Source organism: Lepidothrix coronata, unplaced genomic scaffold, assembly GCF_001604755.1.
Source record: "Lepidothrix coronata isolate B3197 unplaced genomic scaffold, Lepidothrix_coronata-1.0 Scaffold185, whole genome shotgun sequence".
Taxonomy (NCBI): domain Eukaryota; kingdom Metazoa; phylum Chordata; class Aves; order Passeriformes; family Pipridae; genus Lepidothrix; species Lepidothrix coronata.
The window spans coordinates 312,104-336,264 of record NW_016690365.1 but is presented as its reverse complement, the minus strand read 5'-3'; the positions used below and the strand labels follow the sequence as shown (position 1 = coordinate 336,264).

The following is a 24,161-nucleotide window of genomic DNA, read 5'->3' as shown; positions in this document are numbered from 1 at the left end:
ATTATGAGAAATACATTATCACATTATGAGAAATAACTCCCAAAAACTGGCTGTCCTCCAGGAAATTAATTTTTTAAAGAACTTTAAATATTCACAGTCTGATACGACATAACTCCAGATTAAATATCAACCAAACTTTTTGCTGTACTGTAGGAATCTGTCTGACACTGTCAACCTATTAAGGAAATAATAAACTTGTATAGGCTTAAGGTACTTGCTGGCTACCTTCCAACATATTCTTCCAACGTAATTTTTATAAAGGGGAAAAAGCAATGACAGTATATATGAGCACTCGGGTCAGTATGGTAGAGCATTTTATGTTGGCCAAAAGGTGAGGTCTGACTGATTGCCCAAGCAGTCAGCTGAAAACTTTGAGCAGTCTCTGAATTAGACTAATGTTTATGACACCGGTGAGTCAAATTCATCTTGGATGTACTCTGGTTGAGAGAGGGCTTGACTGTGGGTGCCCCCCTTTGGATCTGACAAAATTCAGGAAAATTCCTACATTTTAGAATCGTATTACAACTATTTTTGCCCTCTAAGACATCTTAAAGACTTTATTTAATGGAAATTGAAAGAAAAAGTATTATGGAGAGATCCATTATTATCAAAATCAATGATATAAATAACCTGAGTTGCTGTGCCTCATCCCCTAAGTATAACGTCCCTTAAGTATATCATCCCTGTAAATAAATTTGCTTTTATTTTGTTATTTCTTTCCATTTTGAAGTCTAGCACTCCTCAACATACATCTTTTGTGGAAAGCAAAAAAAAGATGTACATTGAGAACAAGACTTTAAGCCTCTTCTCAAGCTGCCCATTGTTGTCCTGTTTCATGACTTTTGTCCTCTTATTTCCCATGTGTTTATCTTCAACAATCACTCAAGAGCTAAATTTGCAAAGAACTATCATTGAAATGAGGTTCCCATCTTACAGGTTTGAAAGTAGTTACCTGATTAAACTACATGCCTGAAGTTCATAAAATCAAGGTCACGATGTGATCTTCAGAAATACACATGTGTTGCATGATGGCACTATGGGTTTTTTACAGTATTTTCACCCTCCTGGACAAAGACAGCACCGTGTTCTGGACCTCAAAGGTCTAAGGCATCAAGAAAAATTAAACAGTGAATTAATTTCATTTTACTTTCAAAATGTTTAACATAACATCCACTCTCCAATTTCTTATGTAAAATCATGGTTTGGCCTAAGGCAAGTCTAAGGCCATGCTCAGTAAAGTCATGTGAAGAAACTTTTATTCCTTCACTCTTACACCCTGAAGGGGATGCATATGAGATGGTGTGACAACAGAGAGCCTGTCCAACAAGAAGCTGAACAGCTTCATCTCTTATACACACAAGAATTCACACTTTGTTGGACTGAAATATCAAGACTTCTGGCTACAGAAAGAATGAAGGGGTTGATAGGAGGCTTTAACAAGGTGTTAAAATTGGTGAATATGTCTATCTGGACTTAAAAACAAACAAACAAACAAATAAGCTAGTAAAGACTGATCTAAATGACCTTATTTAGAGATTCAAAGTAAGAGATTCAGAAAGCTCTGAATTTCAGATAAAGATTAGACAGCACAGGGCTGAAGAAAACAGGGTAACACAGAAGGACAAGAGAGATACTGTTCACACTGCAGAGAGTAAATTCATGTGGCCAAAGCTCAGTTAAGGTCCAAACTCCACAGCTCTGTGAAGGACAACAAAAGAAGCTCCTTTGTTAAATATGTTAACTAAAAAAGAAGAACCAGAGATAATAGTCATCCATTATTCGATTAGGTCAGTCACCTCAAAAACAACATGTAGACAAAGGAGAGGCATTTAGTGCCTTTTTTCCCTCTTTCTTTAACACCATTGAGTCCTGAGCTTTGTTTTGGAAGACTGTAATTGGGGAAATTATAAACTCCCAGCTGACTCTGAAATTTTTGGGCCTTACTGTTTCAGCTACATGCATATAAATTTATGAGAACCACTGAGACCCTGCCAGTATAGTGAAAAAGCTGGCCAATGTCATTGCAGAACCTCTCTCCACTATTTTTCAACAGTATTGTGAATCTAGAGAGGTCCTAGTCAAGTGGAAGCACAGCAAATGATCTCCCAATTTTCAAAAATTTTAGGAAGGAAGACTTTGGTAATTACAGTCCTGTCAGTCTCACTTCAGTGACTTATAAAATTATGGATAAATTTTTTCTGGGAGTTAGCGAAAAACACTTGAGATACAATACAGTCACTGGTGACAGCCAGCACTGATTCATGAGGGAAAAGTCCTGCTTCGCTAAATTAATTTCCTTTTATGACAAAGTCACCCATCTAGTTGTCCATGGAAAGACAGTAGATGTGGGCTCTTCAATTTTAACAAAGCTTTTGATACAGTCTCTCACAGTGTCCTTCCGGACGAAATGTCCAGCACATAGCTAGTCAAGTTCATAATATATTGGGTGAGCAAGTGGTTGATAGGTCAGTAAGTGGGGTTATATCAGGCTGGCAGCCAGTCACCAGTGGGGTTCCCCAGAGCTCAATTTTAGGGCAGTGCTCTTCAGTATTTTTATAAATTACCCGGATGCAGGAATTAAATGTATTTAATGTAATAAATGACATCTCTCTCTGGAGAGACCAGAGAGAAATGTCAAAAAGATTCCTTGGTTTGGGTAGATGGCAAGTTGGATACGAGTCAATGATATGTCCTGGTGGCCAAAAGAGCCAGACCTGTGGTGCATCAAGCACAGCATCATCAGCCAGTCAAGGGACGTGATCGTCCCACTCCACAGTGTGCTGGTGCAGCCCATATCAAGTCCTGTGTGCAGTTGCAGGTGCCTCAGTAAAAGGACATCAGATTATTAGAGCGTATCCAGAGGAGGGTGACCAAGGTGGTGAAAGGCCTTGAGGACAAGGCATACGAGGTCACTCTTTGTTCACCTTGAGAAGATAAGGTTGCGGGTTGTCCTTACCAGACACTACAGCTTCCTCATGGAGGGCGATGGAGAAGGATCTGGTCTCTCTGACAACCAGCAACAGGACATGAGGAAACAGAGTGAAGATTCATTGGGGGAAATTCCTGTTGAACACTGGGAAAATGTTCTTTGTCAAGAGAATTTTTGGTCACTGGAACAGGCTCCACAGAGAAGAGGTCACAGCACCAAGCTTGTCAGAGGCCAAGGGCTGTCTGGATGATGCCCTCTCATACAGTTTAGTTTTAGATAGTCCTGCAAGGAGCAGGGAGTTGAACTAGATGATCCCCTTCCAACGTAACACATTTTAAGATTGTAAAATGAAGAGAGAAGGTCTGACCAACAGGACAAAAATGCAATTTGTTTACAACAGTAAACTGTTGTAAAAACTGTTTTTGTTTATTTACAGAGAAACCTGTTTCCTCAAAACACTTATTAATTTAACAAATCTGACAACCCTAGAGATTTAGCAAGGTGACCGTAAATAGGCATATCTTTTTATCTTTGTAATTCAAAAGTATACCCATGGACTTGCTAACTGTTACACTGATGCCACTGATGCAGGGCCAGTGAGAGGTAAGAATCAGGCCACCAGATGGTGAAGAATAAATTCATGAACCCATAGGGTACATTATGTATTTAACTTTCTGAATGTTGTTTATAAAGAATAACAAAAAGGGTTTATTTTCATTATTTTTAGGTTATTTACAGTAGAATTTGGGGAACTTTTTATTACTATGAACACTTTTTTTTAAAATAGCCTAAAACTTTGGACTATTTCTTCTTATATTTTCATTTTAAGAAGTTTGATTATTCAGGTAACCTGAAATATTTTTGAAAAATAATATTAATTTTTCAGATTTTTTTAAAAAATGTCTTCAAAAAGAAAGTTTGAACAGAGTTGAATCATTACTTTTTTAATGCTTCTTGTATAACAAAAAATTGTCCTTTAATAGTTCAATGTCCTAACAAAAATAATGATATAAACTTGGACTTTTACTTAACAAGGCATTCATAGATCACTGAGGAAGAATTTCAGTGGGATTCTTACTAATCTACAGAATGGCATAAACAATTTGAGATTATATAGAAACTGGTGTCTAAATATCCATATAACTGCAAGACATATTTGGATATATGGTGGCAGTGATTTTGTGTGTGTGGCTGCTTTTGGCTTTCTTTTCTAAAAAATATTGATGGAGTTTTTGTCATCAGAACTTGCGAATATGAGAGAGAAAAATGTCTTTGCATATGTCTCACACAAAGGACTTCCAGATGATTATAGTGACACAATAAGGGTCCTGGTCTAAAATCAATGCACCTCTAAGATTATCAGATATGTCTGTGAATTTTTTGCTTGACTGTACTAAATCCTTGCAAAGTTCTCTGATCAATAAATCTCAGATTTTAAAGTACTGATGAAATATTTTGCAGAGAGCATCCAGTTTGCTGTAACAACATTTTGCTTTCCCAAGCTCACCACACTACTTTTTGTGATTCTAGATGCTGTAAAGGACCTGGCACTCAGGGTTGGTGGCCTTACCCTCTCAGCCTCCTTGCCATGTGTCAGCTGCAGTTCCACGGATGTGGCTATTCACACCTTTGTGCCTAAAAGGGTTTTCAGTGCTGTGATAGGTATGTGCAGCAGCACCATGGGACAGGGAGCTAGCTACAGGACACATCCAGCACTGCTATCTACACAGCCAAGACTTGCCTTGCTGTCAGAGCAACTGGCTCAGGTTGCAAGTTTTACTTCTTAAAGAGGACGAGGGTAAAAAAATATTAAAAATAACAAGAGTTTTGGGGAGGAATCAGCTTGTCTGCAATAAAACCTGTTTGACGAGTGGGAATATCATTTGCACTGTACTTATGTTCCTATCCCAGTTAGAAAGGGAGACTAATTAATTTTCTTTTGTGTTTTGGGGGTTTTTCCCACTTTTTCTCTTTTCCTTCATTTTCTCTTTTCCTTTATTTTCCCTTCCCTCCCCCCTTTTTTTTCTTTTGCTCTTTTTCTTTTTCCTTTTCCTTCCCTTCCTCCACTTCTCCATCTCTCCTCTCTTTCCGCCGAGGGCACACGGAGTTCCCGAGCGCTGTCCCGGGCGCCTGGCGCAGTCCCCGCCGTGCGGGGGCGCCCCGCGGCCGCGGCCGCGCCGCGCCTCTTCTCCGGGCACCGCGGTGGGAGGGCCGCGCCGCGCCTCTTCCACCTGCCAGCGGCTTTAAAGTTGCAGCCGGGCGGGACGTGATGAGTCGGGTCGCGCTGCCCAGGCCGGCGGCTATCGGGGTGCTTCGCGGTCTCGCACACGGAGCAGAGGCGTTTTCCACCGTCGCCCCCGCCTGCCCGCCGTCGCCTTTCCCCGCGGCGGCAGAGCAGGGCCGGGGAGGGGGCGGCAGGGGCTGGTGCGCCCGGGAGATGCCCGAGCCCGCGGCGGGTCCCCCGCGTGGCGCGGCCGCCGTGAGTCTCGGCGCCTCCGCGACCCGGCAGCGGCCGGACGGACGCAGGTAGAGCCGGCGCTGCCGCCGCCGCCGCCGTAGGCCCCTGCTGGGCAAGCCATGGAGCCGCCTGACCTCCGCGACGTCGAGCAGAAACTGGGGCGCAAAGTGCCCGAGAGCCTGGCGCGGCCCCTGCGCGGGGAGGAGCTCGCGGCCCGCCCCGCCGCCGCGGCCCCCGGCCCCCGGCACCGCCGCGCCGCCGCCCTGGCCCGTCTGGAGATGAAACTTCAGCTCCTGAGGCAGGAGATGGTGAGTAGCCGGGCGCCGGCCGCAGCCCTCACGCTCCGCCGCCTCCCGCTCGGCGGCACCGGCCGGGATGGGGACGGCGCTGCGCTCCCCCTGCCCTACCCTGCCGGCCCGCCCTGGGAGAGGCGCTGCCTGACCCGGGAGCAGCCGCCGCCTCGCATCCATCCCCCGGCGGGGCCGGGCGGCAGCGGGGGCTGCGGTGCCGGGAGGGCAGGAGGCTGCTCGGCGGAGCGGCGAGTTCCTTCCCTCGCAGCGTGGCAGTTCGCCAGTGACTCGCTGTTGGCTTCCGTTCCTCTGTCAGCTCGTTAGAAGTACTGAAAGCTGGAGTACCAATAAACGAAAGAATGCACTTACCTCTCACCTTTGTAAGTGCATTTTCTGCATCGCACCTGTTTCCTGCTGATGACTAATACCTAAGGAGACACGGGATATTTTGGGGCTGGAAATTTGGCCCAGAATTCAGGGACTTGATTTCTGGACTTCAATCTTCAGAGACTTAATTAGTTCCAAACAGGCTACAGATGATGCACACTAATTCTTGAACAACTACATTGGGTGGAATGATTTCTCTTTTTTTTGCTAGTGATCTGTGATGGGACTAAGGTGGACGTAGTTTGGAACTTTTAACTTGTTTACTGTCTTAATGCAGGCGCTTGTCCTCCTTTGTATGCCACCATCTCAATAAATTTATTTTTTGATGATGCCATAAAACTGGCTTAATTTTTTAAGACAAAGAAAAAGAATGCTCTTTGCAAGCAAGTGAGCACAGTGAACACTTAGCACATACGATCTTGACAATGCAGGGTACCTCAGATTTGCAGCCACAGTTAGCTTCCATTTTTATTAGGGAATAATTGTTATGTGAGGTCCTAAAAGACTCTTTTCAGTAGCAGTTCTTTCCATAGCTCCTGCCACTAAGCTTATTTGAACACAGGATAAAATTTGATCATGTTGGGATGAGGATTTTTCTGGCAATGTGTTGAGATAACTTTGTGCAACAGTCTTGGAACTCAACCGTTTACAGCAAACAAATCAATCTCAATCTGTGTGAACAACTGTAATGCCATACCTTCAGTCCCTGTGCAATGTCACATATATAGATGGATAGATATAAGTAAAAGGTGTGTGGGTTCATAAGTGTTTTTAAAGAAGAAGAATGCTAAGCAAAAAGAGGAAGAGAATGGATATTTTGAGAGTTAATAGCCAAAATGGTAATGTTAATCTTGAGGGGTAATTTATAAATCACACTTGCTATTGTAGGGCTTCAGGTTATTTAAGAGATACACACAAATCAAGATATCAACATATTCTGTGGAGACCTTTTAGGCACCTTTCAGTATCTAAACAGGGCCAAGAAGAAAGCTAGAGAGGGAGTGTTTACAAAGACATGTCGTGATGGGACAAGAGGGAATGGCTTTAAAATAAAAGAGGAGAGATTCAAATTAGATATTAGGAAGGAATTCTTTATTCAATGGGTAGTGGGGCACTGAAATAGATTGCCCAGAGAAATTGTGGGTGCTCCATCCCTAGCAGTGTTCAAGGCCAGGTTGGATAGGGCTTTCAACAACCTGATCTTTTGGAAGCTGTCCCTGCCCATGGCAGGAAGATTGGAACTAGTGATATTTAGTATCCCTTCAAACATAATTCTGTGATTCTATGCTGTTAGTTTAATGATCACTGGGAACTTCAGTTTAGCATTGAGTAACACACTGTCAGCATATCTCATGTTTATTTTTTAATTTTAAGCTTGCACAATATTGTAGAATGACCTGCAGGTAGCTTATAATGTATGGGATGTCAGACTGCAAAGGAAGCAAATAAGGTAGCCAGGGTTCTCGGCATGCCTGTCTAGACATATCATGACAATTAGGCCTATTAAGGAAGGGGGATGCCAGTGAGTTGCCCATATCACCCTTCCCTTTCAAGTTGGTCTCTTCACCTACTTCATACTTAAAAGTTTCATGTCACAATCTTCGATTTGCCTCTTCTTCCTCCTGCCACCCAGTTTCCCTCTTTTTCCTTCATGCCTTAAGCATAAACATGTTTTAGTTCCAAAAGCCTTGACCTCTGCTGTTCTTCATCACTTCAATGACTGACTGACTTTTGCATCTGAACTCATTGCTCTTGGTAAGCAAGGAGAATTCAGTTATGGGTCTCTTCCCATTTGACTTCCGGTCTGTGTATGCACATTAAACCACCAGTAAAATGACTATTTGTGAAGTATTACTACCCTGTCTATATCTTATTCATGCTTTCAGCTATTTTCTCTAATCCAGAGCATGAAAGTGAACTACCTTCCTGAGGTTTGTCTCTAGTCTCTAGCATTTTCACTATTTTCCTCTATCCTAAGAGTTTCTTAATCCTCTTAATCTGTCACTTTCCCCTTTGCAGTTTTCTTTGTGACATTGTGCAGATTTAATCAATTTAAGAACAATACCAGGTAAAAATTGTGGTTCCTTTCTATGTTTTTTTTCTCTTTTACTGCATATCAGTCAAAACTTCTTATTTCAGACCTCTTTCTTATTTATTGTTCTTTGGCTTTGCTGTATGGCCTAAGATGCCTTTAACATGTAGAAAAGTAATTTATATTTGCTGCAGTAGTAAAAAAATGCAAAAAATGGAACATACTAGAAGCTTAGAAAACCAAGTGTCATCCATCAAGCTGTTTTTTTCTGGTTGTGCTATGATGGCAAATTCCGCAGCCCACTCACTGAATTTTGGATAGACCTATCTATGTTTTTTTTTTGCTTGCTTGTTTCAGACTTGAGGCAAACTTTTTGTAAGCATATGCAAAACAAGGTTATCCAGGCTCTTCTTTTCTAGTCAAATATGGAAAAAATTGACAATATTTGACTTGGAAATGCTGGTTTTGACTGTGAGTTACAGTACCTGACAGATTGGGGGGGGTGTGTGTGGCAACTGTACGCCTCCTGGGTGAAGGTCTTGAGGCTCCTTCAGATCCTTTTGTGGTTCACAGCATACGGTTCTTTTTCCCTCGAGCCTGGTTTTGCTGATAGTCACTCCAATCACTCACAAAGCACCACAGTCTATCTTTCTAGAAAGGCAGACCTGTTTGGCCTTACTTCCCTTTCCTTATCCTCCACTTTCCCCAACAAGGCCACAATGGAGACTGGGTGGATGCTGAAAACCTTTGAGTTAAAAGGCCATAAAGTTACCAGAGTAGCAAGATGTAATTGCCAGTGCAGGTCAAAACACTGTGCTCTGGTCAACCTAGAGTGGAATGAGTACTTCCTACTAGCTAGTGTGGCCTTGACTCACTATGAAATTTGTCACAATGTTACTGTTAAGCTCTTTTTTTCCTGTGGTATTTTAGGTGGAATGTTCCACTGGGGAATTAATAATAACCCTTTATAGCTGCAGCCCTTTTTCTAGTGTACCATGCTCCTGAGGTCACCATTCAACACATATAACTTCAGCAGCTATGCACTACAGTAAATAATCAGTGAGGCTTATTCTGCAGCCTGAAATGATACTGCTTCAAAAGCCTCAATTCTCCTTCAAAATTCTGAGGTTACTCAAAGGGAGATTTTCCTTAACACTTGAAGAAAGAGAGTGGGTTTTGGTTTTTTTTCCTTTAATTCAAAAGTTTCCAAAATCAACTTTTTAATGCCTTTTTTGAAAGCTAAACAATTAAAGAATATAGTCTACATTACATGCAATAATTAAAAAAATATTTTGCATAAAAATGTATCAGGCAGAAAAGATACGCCGTGGCTTGAAATTGAGGGGTGGATGGCAGCGCTGGGACTTTTAAATGAGATTCCTTTTGGTGAACACTATTGAGGATCAAATACTGTTTATGAGCCTGAAAGTCAAAATTGGTATACTGAGTGCAGCAGTTTTTAGAGTGAAGGATAAAGAAATTGAAACAATACTATTTTCAAGGAGTGGAGCATGCCAGATTTAGGCTAAACCTATTTGAGATAGAGGTACACTCCTATGCTTTCTCATTCTATTATTTTTTTAGTATAACTGTTTTTTAAGGGCTAATTGTCATTGATCCCTGACAAAATGAAATAGAAGTAAAAGCATCTCTTACTGACTGTAGTTAAGGCAAATACAATCATTATGGTGCCAGTCTTTCTTGGGGTTTTGTGTTGGTTTTGTTTTGCTTTGTTTTCTTGTTGCTTCTTTTGGTGGTTTTTTTTTGTCTCGTTTTGTTTTGTTTTGTTTCTTTCACATATCCTTAGCATGTCAATGAAGAAGCAAGTTGGAGGGAAAAGCTGTTGTCACTCTCTTCTACCAGCTCTACAGAGTTTGAACAGTGCTTCAGATTTATTAGATCCACAGCTGGGGGGAGAGTCTACATTTATTAGTTTCTTTAAAGAAAAAAAAGTCAACAACTAATTTAAAACATCTCTTTATCACTTGCTGTAAGTACAGGCTGCTACTTTCACTGTTTTGTATGATAATATCAGTTGTCTTAACTGAAGCCAAGTCTGGTTCAGTGTGCCTAGTCAGCCATGCAAAACTGTGTATCAGATGCTGGGTTTCTATTAGATTAATTGGAATTTTTCTTAAAATCTTGACTGAAGATAAAATCTTAAATATAAAATTACTAGTGGCTAAGCCTCAAGCCTGTGTAGGACAGTTTGATTAACCTTCATTTATTCGTGAGCAGTTATTCAGTGAGGCTCTTAGAAATAGAAAGACATACAAAAATAGAAATTAACTTATTTCCCCAAGTCCTCCTGAAGTTCACTGGAAAAGATAGTGTCATGGTTTGAGAGCCCCAAAAATCCAATTCCCTAGTCCTAGCCCCCTCCCACATCTCAACCCAATGTGAGATGTTTTTTTCCAGACAACCACACGAGTCTCAAAATGGGGGAAAGGAAATATATATTACAATGACTGTACAAATAAATACTACAATACATTATATACAATCTTAGCTATCTCTACCATGACATAAGTATTTACAATGGATCAAATCTCTTCTCCCCTCCAAATAAAAGTCCAGGAGGGAAGAAGGAAAAAGATCCCTTTCCACTCTCAGAGCAGCAGTTTCTCTAGGGCAGCAGTCTTTCTTCCTTTTATGCAGCATCTGTATCTGGATCTCTGCCAGTACACACAAGGGGGTCTTCTTTCACCCCTCTCGTCCTTTGACTCCAAGCGAAGGTCTCGCCTGTGGACTGCCAGCAGGGACAAAACTCGCTTCACCACGGTCATATCATGAAGTGCAGGGGCATCTTCATAAAAGTCCCTTCCTCAGGGGATTTACCTCTGAGTCAGAACGTCTCGGGCAGCTTTCAGTTGAAAGTCTTTGCCTCAAGAGTTCTACCAGAGCTCCTGTGCTCTGTCTCAAGCAGCAGGGGGCCAAGGTCACCCCATCCGCATTCCTTTGACTGTCCTGGTCCAGCTTTCCAGGACACTTTGAGCTTTTCAGCTCCTCTGCAGTGCATGTTGCACTTCACCCCTCCCTTCTAGGAGGTGAGGCATCTCCAAGGAGTTTGGGGTCTTTTGGTTTCAGTTTCTTACCCCAACTCTGTCTCTCTGCTGCTGGCTCTCCCTCGGCTCTCTCAGACAACTCTGTGTCTTGTTTGGTTGCGTGCTGTTTGCTGCTGCTTCTCTGATTCAGTTCTTATCTGTTGGCTTTTAGCCATAGCCTCTGTTCGCTGCTGTCTCTGCCGCTGCTTTTCAGTATCTCTTGCTGCGGCTCACAGTGGAGATACATCCCCCAGCTCATAGCTACAGATACATAGTCCAGCTTAACACTGTTCCAAGTGTCTGTAGCCACCCCCTCTGGGGGCTGGGGGAGGCCCAGCCCCCAGTGGGGCTGCAGCTGTTTCTCCTCGTGGCTTCACAACATGGCTACTTCTCCTACCACAACTACAACTACCTTCTCTTCTGTTCTGCTTATGATATGTTTGTATTTTGCAGAAGCGCTCATTGGGTAAAACCTCAAAACTTCAAGGGTCACCACCCCCTGGGGTTTTACCATTTTAAAACTGCAGGGGGAAAACTGTTTCCCTCCACCACAGGTAGTAATCCTGGATCTTGCTAGGAAGTTCTCTCCATACTCTCCAATTCACATGATGTAGTAAAGGAGTTTGTAATTTTTTACATATAATGCAAATTGGGCAGTGATACCAGGATACTCATGCTAAAAGGCACTTGTAGATTTATCCTTAGGGAAAATGATCAAATCTAACAGGAAAAAATTGCAACCTAAACAAAGTGCCAGCACTTTGCCAGATTTTCCACCTTTTCAGATCATCTCTGGAATGATGAGTTGAGCAAGATTATTTAAATTAATGCATATTTAAACATATATTTTGACTGGCAAATTTCACCCAGTGTGGGGCAGAAGAATTTGAATTGTGGAGTGTCTCCATGTTGCACTTGGTGCTTATGGCTGTTCTTATTCAGCTATAGCAGATGCTGAAGTGTTTAAGTCCCTAGGAAGTACAGACAAATATGTGCATACATTATTAGCTGCTGAATGGCCCAGGGTGTGAAACATTGCTGATACCTTACCTGGCAGCATCAGTGTGAGATACTTTGGTACATACGCTCCTGTCTCATGTATGGATCGTCACAGCGGTGTTGGGGAAACTTGCAGTCAAGACTTCCAGTTAGACTGCCCATGTACTGTGAGACTTCTGCCAGCCTTTATTTCAAAGAGTATATATTATAATTTCATGATTCATTCATGATTACTTTTTCAAGAATAGAAGAATCCTTGAAGTTGCTTTTTAAAGTCTGGTTGCTGACAATTGAAAGACATGGAAACTAAAGCCTTTCTGCACAGAGTTTTACAGTTTATGATGGCTTTTAGCAAATAGATTATAAACTTTCTAATGAAATCAGCAGAACACCATGGTTTTCGTAGAATAGCCTAGGATAGAAGGGCCATTCTATGAAGGGAGCCCAAAAATTGTCTATTTTCACCTTTCATAGGACCCAGAGTCTGGGTGAGACTATTGAGCACTCTGTCCAGTTGCATTTTGAAAACCTCCAGCAACAGGGACTCCTCCACATACATGAGGAGGTTGGTTGTCATCACTGAAAAAAAATTATCATGCATTAAAATGAAGCCTCTCCTAGTTCTCTTTGTAGCACTAGAATACTGTGATGAGACATCCCCATCCCCAAGACTTCTCTTCTCCAAGGAGAAAAGAACCTGTAGTCTTTCCTCATATGGCCAATGCTCCAGTCCTTTGATCATCATAATTTTGTGTGGATGCTTTCTTTTACGTGGATACTTATGGCTAAAAATAATTTAAAAGTACCTTTTGTCTGTGAGCTGGTAAAACTTGAAATGTACAATACTAGATACCTATATTGAGCAGAGATGATGGCAAACAAGTGTATTTCTACTCTTCAATAGTTTCTTTTTCCTAAAAGTAAATACTTAAAGAAAAAGAATACACTTTCAATTCATGTTTTAAAGGTTACAAGATTATTTGTCTATTCTCTGCTCTCAAGGCCAAAACCTAGTAAACTTCCTGCAATGGACATGTTTATTTCCTATGTGTTTCATTTCTCTTGATGTCCTAGAAGAGAGGCTGGATACTTGAATCTGGAACAAACAAGGATAAAGTTACAGGACTAAAAAGTCAGAGGGTCTGAGCTGTTGAAAAACAGCTGGAATTCAATTAAATCAAGTGCAATTTCTCTAATGGATTTTCACCCACGTTTATAAGCATGGAAGTTAGATTTCTTGCATATAAGCAGTTCCAAGAGATGGTTCTCACATTACTGTTTGTAAAGTTGAAGAGCTCTGATTGTAAAATTATGGACAACCTCATAATAAAAGGGAAACTTTTTTTATGTGAAGACAGACTTGTAGCCTTTGTTATGGAACTTTTACTCTCATAAATGAGGCTTCTAATTATAAGCTTTTACCTGTGTTCATGATAACCAATCCTAATCTGAAGGGTGACCAAAACAAGTGACCAAAATTCATCCAGGAGGTCTGTAAGCAATCTCGTATTACAGCTATGAAAGGTATAAACAACACAGCTTCAAATCTAGAAGCATATTGGGATGGTCAGTTATTTCAGAGATAACCTGTCCTGTCTTCCAGTGGTGAGTCCCTCTGCTGCATGCCTGTGGATTAGCATGTGGAATGTGTCTGAGGATTCCCCTCCTGAAGTAGCTCCAAAGGAAGTTTCCCTCCTTCCATAAGAGAAGATAAGGAGAATATACTGGGGAGTATATATATATATATATATATATATGTATATGTTAAAATTAGCTACTCTGTTTTGTTAGGATATGCAATCTCTCCTAGAGCTTCCATAAACATAGAGAAGAGCTTAGTGGCACACCTGTGCAACCCTGCTTTCATCAATCCAAGCCTCATCCTTCCCCACCAACTAGCTTTTCTTAATACTTTTGTCAAGGGAATGATATGGCACATTTGTTAATTAACAGGAAACACAAACTAGCGAAGCTGCTAGAGAAGTTACCTGTTTCATTTACTGTGCTGTAAAATAAACTCCAAGTATTGTGTGGCCCTGCTGGGTGCAGTGCCAGGTGAAGTGAAAATATTTAGTGACTGTAAAGCAATGCTAAATTGCTATTTAGCTGCTGGGAGTTTCAGATTTTGTAAACACTTATAAACACGTTACTGGCTTAATTTGTAATTTTGTTTGCTGCGTTCATGACTAAAATGCTTCCAGAAGGAGAGCAATTTTACTACCATTATACTTTGGCCATGAAACCTCTCTCTAGGTACAGAAGGAAACACATATCCAAGGATTACAATGTAACGTATTGAGTGTTTCCAAGCTCACAGGTTTTTACCTTAAGCAAGAAACAAAAATAGAACAGCTTTGTTGCTTTACGGTTTTCTATTACTTTTTTTTTGTCTTCCTACAGAATTTCCACTGGTTTAAAGAAATGTATTTGAAATTGTTTCTCTGCTTTTTTTGTCTCAGATACATGCTTATGAGACATAGCAGACATTGGACATTAAATATTAAGTGTTTACTGAAAAGACTTTAATTTATGACAGAACAAGGGGTGACAGGCACAAACTGACACACAGGAGGTTCTATCAGAATATGAGGAAAAGCTTTTTTACTTTGAGGGTGACTGAGCACAGGAACACACTGTCCAGAGAGATTGTGGAGTCTTACCTCTCTGGAAGTTTTCAAACCCCACCTTGAAATGATCCTGTGCAACCTGCTGTAGCAGTGAGGTTGGATTAGATGATCTTCAGAGGTCCTTTACAACCCCAAGTATTCTGTGATGCTGTGATTCTGAATATCTAGCATCCTTCCTGAAATGAGATTAACATGTATCTTTTTAAGAGTGGCCAGAGAAGGCCTGTTCCAGCCACACTGAAAGCCTGAAGTTGTCCTCCAATGAGCATGATCATAAAACAGTGGTAATGTAGTGGTTTTATGTTGGTATTGGTACTGAACAATCCTTTCCACAGGCAGGATTTGGATGGGTCTGCGCAAAAACATGACAACTTTGAGAACTCAATCATTGTAAACTCCAATGGTAGACTATTTTTCTAAAAGTCTTCTCAAAACTATACACCTGTGAGAGGAGAAAATATGAAACCAGAATGATAATTTTTAGAGATCTTCTCCTGTTCTTTGGCTCCAAGTGCATTTTGCCTTCACAGGAGCACTTCAACCACTGTGACTATTAGTGGTCTGTCCAGATGTCTTGGGAGAATTGTGGTGTACGCTGAAACATTTTTGTTTCACGTTGTGGCCCATGGCAGGGTCCTAGTGTTACAGGGTTTGTAGGAATTGTAAATCCTGCAACAGCAGAGGAGAAAGCTTCTTCGCAGGAGAAGAATAGGACCACTGGCATGCCAAAGCAACTATAAGTTTCTTCAAATGCCCATGGAATTTACATCCTCCTTTGCTAGCATCTAGCACTAGTTGTTGTGACTGGAGCACTGGAGTGGAAGTGCGGTTTGTGTTTTTCCCATAGACAGACAAAGTAGCCCTCTGTGACGATCAATTCATAAGGTTATTTATGCATTCACCAGTGCAGAGCATCAGTCCTCCCATTTCAGACAAAAAAGAAATGCAACCAAAACAACAGTATGATGTTTAAGCTTTGTTATTTCTCTGTTTCATTTTCATTAATTTGTACTTAGTTGACAAAATTACTTCAGAAGAGTCCTAACCAGCCCTTTTCAAATGCAACTGAACTTCTCTAATCCAAACCTGTTGCGTCTTGGTTTTCCTTGTCTAGTTCTCTCATTTCCCAGGTCACCCTTGTTTATTTGCAAAAGCCATGTTTGTCTTTTCCTAGCCATGTCTTGCAAGTCTTGCACCTTATTTCTGCTTCCCAACTAGCTTAGTAGCTAGTATTTTCTCAGTAGAAAGAGAAATGGGACATATAACTAATGACCTTGATTCCTTCCCACTCTACTCATACCTCTGGTAACTGCGTTGATAGCTATGATTAATATTCTTTGCTGAATTAGAATCACTTTACACTGCCCCAGTACTCTTCTATTTAGAAATCTTCATTAAGAACAGGTTTAAATTAAAAAAGAGTAGTATGACATGAGTTGGAGTTGTGCAGGAGAAGCTGAGGACTGCACTATATGGTGTGGATGATAGTTATTGGTCAGAGGAGAGTTCAAATAATATAGAAAGACTGGTACCTACAGTGCCTGATTTTGCCTTGAAGTTTATAGTTCATGACTGATTGCTGTTGTTACCTTCTCATATCCTTCCCTGGAAGTATAGGATTTTTCTTCGTTTAATTGTTAATGTATGCTTTCACTGTTCTACTTAGATAATCACACCTTGTGACCTGCAGAACAGATTACTGCAGTGTGTTCTGTAGTAAACAATGGGGTACATGGCTTTTTGATCCATAATGGCTCAAAAGCTGCAGCTAGCGCAACTTTCAACAACCTACTTTGCTAGTTGTGCTGGACAATTTCAGCATTTCAGCTTGCTAGAGATGGTTCTAAACTCTTGTTTGCTTCTAGATCTTTAACCCATAGATTCTATATGCATCTTATATGCTGGCTGTTTGATACCTTCCTAGTGGATGAGAGAAAACTAAAGAAGCTAACTTTTTATAGATATCTGGAAGTTTAAAAGGGTGTTTTTGTTTGAAAGACTCAAAATATTCAGCTTCATTTTATCTGAAAGACCTAAAATTTGCTAGTACTTTCTGATAGGCATAAAGATTGCGCAGGAACCGTATTTTAGGAGGATGGTGATTACACCATCCTCCAGTAGGAAGATTTGGATGAAGTTTTACATTTAAAAGAATAAATGAGTCTGAATTTGAAAGACATGCAACTTTAAATAGTGCACAAATTAAACTTACAGAAAAAAAAGCCTTATTTTATAAGATATTGAATCATTTTTATTCAATAAGTTTTAAAATATTTAGCATGGAAATGTAATGCTTATAATGTTTTAATAGGAAAAAATCCCAGTGATCAGCATATCACTTTCTAATACTGTTAAAGAAGTTCTAAGAGCACCTGTGATCACTTAGAATTACAAGTCTGTCTTGAAGTTCTTTTTTATTCTTATCCAAGTAAACCTTAAGTAAGTAGGACGGGAGTTTGCCTTTACTAAAGTTTTGGTTGTTAAATTAAAAATGTGCTTTCAGTAGGATCTACCCCATCTCCAGGAACACAAAATTATTTAAAACAGAATTCCATTTTGGCTTCTGGGGAGATTCAGACAAAGATTTTTAATTTTTTTTTTTAATAGTATGTGTCTTTCCAGTGGTATTGTGGAAGCAGACTTGAATTTCAAGAAACTTCAGATTTGTCTCCAGCCTTAATATTGTCATTTCTCAGTTCTGACTTAATGAAATAAGTTGGGTAGTTAGATTTTTTGTTGTTTTTTTGTTTTATTTTGTTTGGGGTTTTTTTTACGGTTTTGAATATTTTCAAAATTTGGTGTTATCTCTGTAAAAGCAATAACTTCAAATTTTGAATAAGTAAAACCCATTATCTTTTTTCACTTTTACTTTAGTTATATGCTTTTGAGCATACTTGCACAGTGCCAGTATTAAAAATAATTAATTTTAAAGGGATGAACAGGTCTGGAGTGATTATTAACCAAACGAGCAGATATTTTATCCATTTTTTGCATTGTGTTTTTAAGAGCATGTTTTGGTCAAGACAAACATAAGGCAGAGAGTGAAATTCAATGAAATAAAAGAAATTAGATATGCTACTGAGCCCCAGAGCTGTCTCATGTTGGTGGGGTGACACATACAGTCCTGTATTGTGGCTGGTGTCCAGAACACTTAATAATGATGCTGTGATCGTCCATCTGCTGTAACACTTTCTGACACCAACAGCCAAACATTACCGCTTCATATTGACCTGAATGTTTGCAGTGGTATTATCTTGTCTGTCAGCATATGTGAGTCCATATTATGGATTGTTCTGGACATTTTCACCTTTGTCAAAGATACATCTCTAAGGTCAGATGATGCTTTTATGATGGTAGCATGAAATATTTGGAAACATTTGGTAAAACCTTCCAATAGCATTAGAAGTTTTTGCTCTTCTCAAACCCCAACATTTCCTCACTGCTCCTTTTCGTGTTAATTCAACCAAGTTTTAAAAGAATCAGGATCTTCCTTTTACATTCATTCATCTTTATGAGGCTGGATGTTTCTCTATCTGAATTCTGTGGTAATTCTATATTTAAAGATTTTATTTGATTTTAATTTGGACAGGAGGTCATGAAATAGAGACTTAACTGATTAACCTTTATTTTTTTCCTCCTTCTTACTCTGAGGTGTATAGCATGTTTCTCTCTGATAATTCTTGTCATATCTACTTAGGAGATATTTAAATTGTTCCTTTTTTTTCATAGTAAAATAAAAAGATAGCCAAAAAACTAGAACAAACAAACAAACAAAAAGACACTATACCTCCTGAGATTTTTTTATTACACTTAATCATACAAGATACCTCAAATTGTATAACATTGAAAAAAAAAAAAAAGAATTGTACCCTACTGAGCAAATGATTCATCTGAATCATTGATATTTTACTATCAAAGGTATTAATGCAAATGACAGGCTACACACACACACACTCCACAGAAAAGGACTGTGCATGTTTCAAGGAGGTGGAAAAAGGCCTTGTGATCCACTGTTTCTTTTTTTTTGAGATAATGTGATTAAACAATTGCACAACTTGGCAGTATGTATTTTCCTGTCAAGTCTGAGAGGAATCAATTACTGTGCATAAATTAAAATATTAAAATACGGTGTTGTAAGAGAAATGTAAATCACCAATACTGTAATTTCCTGTACCGGATGATAACCATACTAGCATAATATTTTAGTCATTTATTTGCAAGAAATGTCCTTGGAACCTGTTAATTATGTTATTTACTCTCACTACTTGCTGAGTTAACTTGCTCTCTGATGAAGTTGCTCTGCCTTCCTGATTATTCTGGTGGTGGCTCAGGCTTGACTGCTCACTTCCTTGCTTTAGCTAATCAGCTGGTAAGCTTTGCTTTCAGAAGGAGAATCCTTTTCTGGCCAATGGAGAATCACAAGGTCTCTCCTTCCTGGTTAAAAATCATTGTGCACAAAGCTATGTAATGTGGCAGCCAAATTTTACAGGAGGACCTGCAGAAATATTTATCGGAAGCATTTGGTGAAGGATTGTACTGGACTGCAGCACCTTGAAACAGGTGATGTTGACTACGCTAGAGCTTCTGTTTAAAGTAGCAAAGTAGCAAAGGGTGCAGACAGAAAACCAAATGACTGAAAACTGAATGACTGCTCACTTTCTGAACAGCTGGGACTTCAGTGATTGTAACGAATGCTGCCTAAAAAACTGCTATGAGGGTTTTAACAATTTTGGAGTCTTCAAGAGAAACAAGAGTATAAACAATCTCTTTGGCAAAAGCCAAAAATCAAGTGATTAAGACTGCTTCTGTAGCCAGCCACAATGTTTTTATTGTGACTCATAATGGAAGTACAGCTGAGAAAGGTCAGTGTAACTCACTCACTTTGCAGAAATAAAGTAGATCAGCACACTGCAACTACAAATCAATGGATCACATAAATTTAGCTTTTGTATAAGCACATAGCTTTTGTATGTGGTCTCTCATTGTCTGAAGTTTACCACAAGCCTAAAAAACAGGAATAAATAAATGGGAAAATATTACAGCAATACATTTTGAAACAAGTCCATGATGAAAGAAACCAGGTCCACAAAAAGCTGTTGATCTACATATATCACTGTTAACCAAACTTTTATTTACCTAAATCAGTGTGAGGTAAATCACAGTCAGAGACATCTGGCCTAATGATGAACACTGCAGCACCTACCTCAATTTACTGACAGTCCCATCTCTCCCAGGCTTTGGTCAACATCTCTGTTGTTTGAGAGAGCTCACATACCGTGTCAGTCAGGTTGGTTGGGTTAGCCTGAATTACTGTAGTGCCTGAATTAATCAGAGCTAGTTGGCTTTGCTATGGAGTGAATGTGAAGTATTCCCAAAAGCAGTTACAGTTTCACCTGTGCAGATATAATCCCTTGCAGTTAAGGACAGTAAACTTATGTTCTTACACTGTGTAAAAAAAAACTCCGTTTTTTTTTACAGGAGATGCTGAAGATTGTGTTCAAATTCAGAAGTCAGCCTAGGCATTCTGATTTCTTCATCTTGATCCTGAAATACCTTTGCCTAAAGCAGCATCATTATTTGAGGAAACCACTGCAAATATTTTGAATCAGTGAGACAATTCAGAAGCAGGCAAGATGTTTAAAGACACGCGGATGCATATGTATTAATTAAAGTAGATGTAGCTCCTGCACAGCCTGTTAATCATCTGGTGTGTTAAAGGAGCAGCCATTATCTGTTATTTGTGAGTTTATTTTATTTTAGACATGTTAACTAGAAAAAGAGCTTCTCTTCTACTCAGTGGTATCGAGAAGCTGTGGTAGCACCATTTTGAGCTTGCTGACCTTCAAGTGGCATGCTGCTTGCTTTGTGGTGGTTGTCCAATAAACAAAGCCTCTGGGTGTGTCACCACACTTGTCCTTGTTGTAAATATGTTAACTTCGTGACTCCAATTAAATAATGCTTGCATTCACATGTTCTGAACCTTGGACATTGAATAGATTGTTTATAGTCTTTTTAGCTTGTTATATATATTCTCTCAGAGAATTGGCTGATGAGGTTTAATTGTTCCGGTTTTTATGCTTATATATCTGCTTATTATATTTGTATCTTGATAAGGCTTGAATAATTCAATATTATTAACCACTGTTTACTTTCCACACTCTCATCTTTCTCTTTGTAAATTGATTTTCTTTAAAAATTGTTATTCAGTGTTTGTCATAGCAAAAGTAACACCAGGAAAAAGTGGAAGAAGGCTAGCTTTTTTGACAGAAGAGGCATTGGAGAATGCAAAACAAAGTATTACTTGGACATTAATTTTTAGGGTTTTTTTAAAATTATATCTCAAAATAATTCATAGAAGTCATTATTCCATGGAAAACTGAGGTTATCTGCCTTTAAAAAAAGAAAGGGGAGGTAGGCACAGCTGGCAAGCTGTTCATCCTGAATGATATAGGAGATAGTGGAAATTGAATAGGAAAGTGGGAAGGAGTGACTGACACATCCTAGAAAAATGAAACAACACTGGCATTAATATTCCTGAACTGTAGTGGTCATTCACCTACTTGGCATGGAAATGTTCTCCTGGTTAGAAATTCTGTTTGTAAAAGGTGCAATAGAGATGGGTATGGCAGCATTTAACAACAGATGGAACTGACTCTTCATCTAACCCTCTTCACATATTCATTATCTTCTACAAGACTTCTCACATGCTGAACCTCTGAGTGACTTTCTGTATAGTACTGTACTTTGCTACTGTTTCCATCCAACTTCCATTTATAGTGCAATATGTGCCCAAACTCATACTGCTTTAGAACATAGATTCCATAGTAGCCAGCACTAGATCCATGTCTGAGTCCTGCTCGAGACCCTGTACAGAACAGAACTTCTGTTATGAGTAACTTAAATACCTCCCTGAATCCATTAACTTGTAAGTATAAGATTTTGTGCCTTACTGTAGGGACTTATTTCACTGTGATCTGGCTAAAAGATTTGTCTTGAAGGAAATACTTTATTATTTAGGCTCACTCATTTCTTTCACTAAGGAACTCTTTACAGCACACAACATGAAAGTGTTGAGGAAAAAATGAAACTAAAATAGTTTAAATAAACTTAGGAGTATCTTTTCCTCAGATGACATTTTATCATTGACACTAATATCCCTGCGGACTCTCTGTAATTAGAAGAAGCAGCAACATGTGAGCTCAGGAATTTAAAAGAAAGTAATCTGCAAGAAGAAACTAGAGTTTCAAACAGCTTTCAGATATTAAAAGGTTATATTGAACGGAATTTTTAGCTTTGTCATTTTTGGAAGGAAACGGCACCCGCTATATTTGGACCAGACTTGAAACTGCCTACAGAACATGCAGCAGGAAAACACAAGTCCATTTTGCCCATATTCCGAGTGCAAGTGCAACTTTGATCCAAAAGCTAAGTGACCAGTCTAGGACAGCTAATGCGCTACGTTGGGTGAAGGCCAGGAAGCGATAATTTTCTTTGTTAGCAGCCCTGGTCATTAAGAGTTTTATTCTAAAAACAATAACCTTGTCAAGTCCTTTTTTAAAAACACTGTATATATAAAAATAGCATGAATATTTGTATATGTCTGTACATACATATGTACACAAATGCCCGTATGTTTGTAAATATAAATTCTCTTGAATATATAAGCCAGTGTTGTGCATATTATTATGGATGACCAAAAGCAAGGCTAGTTGCGTAAGGAAGAAATATTTTGTTAGAACAAACAGTATGAGAGAGAGGCACAGACAGATGCTTAGACCAGCTATCCCTTCCAGACTAAAGATCTGGTCCTGTCTGAATGCTAATCTGTCCACCTGTGCTACCAGACTGTGTTACTTGAAAGATGCTGTCACTATAATTTCGTTATTTTCTCTTACTGTGACTAGCTGTTAATATTAAATATCTACGATCCTTCCTGTGGATCTGCACTATTGTAATTATACAAATTAAGCAAAAATATATAAAAACCTGTAGCAAGAATTTATTTTTTGCTCTCTTATCGTGAATTGTTTCCTCTGTACACCACAAGTTTTGCTGAGGATTGATCTATGCTAACACACACCTTCCCTATGGTATTGCCGCACTGCCTGTTACTGTGCATAACAAGCGGAGCTGTCAAACATGGTGATATTTTATTGTGTTTAGTGCCTTTAGCTGAACCATCTTGGACCGAGTTGGTTAAATTGTTAAATTTGTTTAAATTGGTTACAGCCATGTAAGTGACTAAAAACTAATGTGATTGTGTCTGGGGTAAAGCTGATAAGGGGCAAGAAATGTCATTTTGACATTTTTGTGTTATCAAGCAGATGATGAAGTAAACTATTTTAAAGAAAGATGACACTTTTTGGACTACTTTTTAATGTTTGCTTTAGGAAAAGCACACTCTTGATATGGGAGACTTGGGATGACATGGTAGCTAGGAGGAGGAGAACTCTAGTAGTCAGGAATGCAAAAAATTGCTTCCAGTAAGGCTATTCCACAAAAAGGATGTAGCTGTGGGTGTATTTAGAGCAAAAAATTATTTCCAGTGAACTGAATCTCAAACATATGAGATTCCCTTTATCTAGAATGGACTGTTTCATTAGAGTCATATTAGTTCTAGTTCTGTTGAACATTTTCTTAATCAGCCTTTTGGGAAACTTGTCTCCGAGCTTGCTTATATTCAGAAAGTTGCTGAAGTCTGTAGTTGCATTTGAGAAGCTGGGTAATTTACTGCTTTCATGACAACCTAGTTGCTGAGCAAATGGTCTCTAGTGATTTATTAGTAGGACTAGAGGAACTGGCTTGTGCAGAAGAACAACAAAATGGTCAATTTGTTTTCATAACCTCACATCTGACACAATGAGAGTTGGACAGTATTGTTAAAACTGTGAATGGTAAAGCCATTTTGCACTGTACCAGGTTAACTGTGTTAAATCCTGGGATGTTGGATTGAGAATAATTCAGAAGTCATTTTGGTGATTGAGAAGGAAACTGAGAATACATATGACAGTTACTTAGGCAGTCTGTTACTGGCAAAGCTTGAAATATCTTTGCATTGGGTTGACCCTGACCAGTAACTAAGCATCTACCAGCTGCCCACTCACTTCCCTCTCCTCTTCCAGTGGGATAGGGGGAGAGAAATGGAAGAACAAAAGTAAGAAAAATTCATACATAATAATGAAGACAGTTTAAAAAGTCAAGGAAATAAATCAAAAAAACCCAAACAAGTGATGCAAAGTCAGTGATGCACTATGTCCTGCCAGGACACCAATGCTCAGCCAGTCCCCAAGCAACAGCTGGATTGGAAAGACCAAATGCACAGGTTTTACTGCTGAGCACAACATTATATGGCAAGGAATATCCTTTTGGTGCATTCTGGTCAACTTTCCCATCTC

General features: G+C 39.5%; 1 protein-coding gene across 1 annotated transcript in view; it reads left to right on the top strand.

Moving 5' to 3' along the window:
- The first annotated feature begins 5,490 nt into the window (after positions 1-5,490).
- LURAP1L (leucine rich adaptor protein 1 like) overlaps positions 5,491-24,161 on the top strand; it is a 21,110-nt gene continuing 2,439 nt past the window's right edge. Inside the window, exon 1 of the mRNA XM_017830900.1 lies at positions 5,491-5,695. Within this exon, the coding sequence (XP_017686389.1) occupies positions 5,507-5,695 (189 nt within the window). The 5' untranslated portion in view covers positions 5,491-5,506. The remainder of the gene's footprint in view (positions 5,696-24,161) is intronic.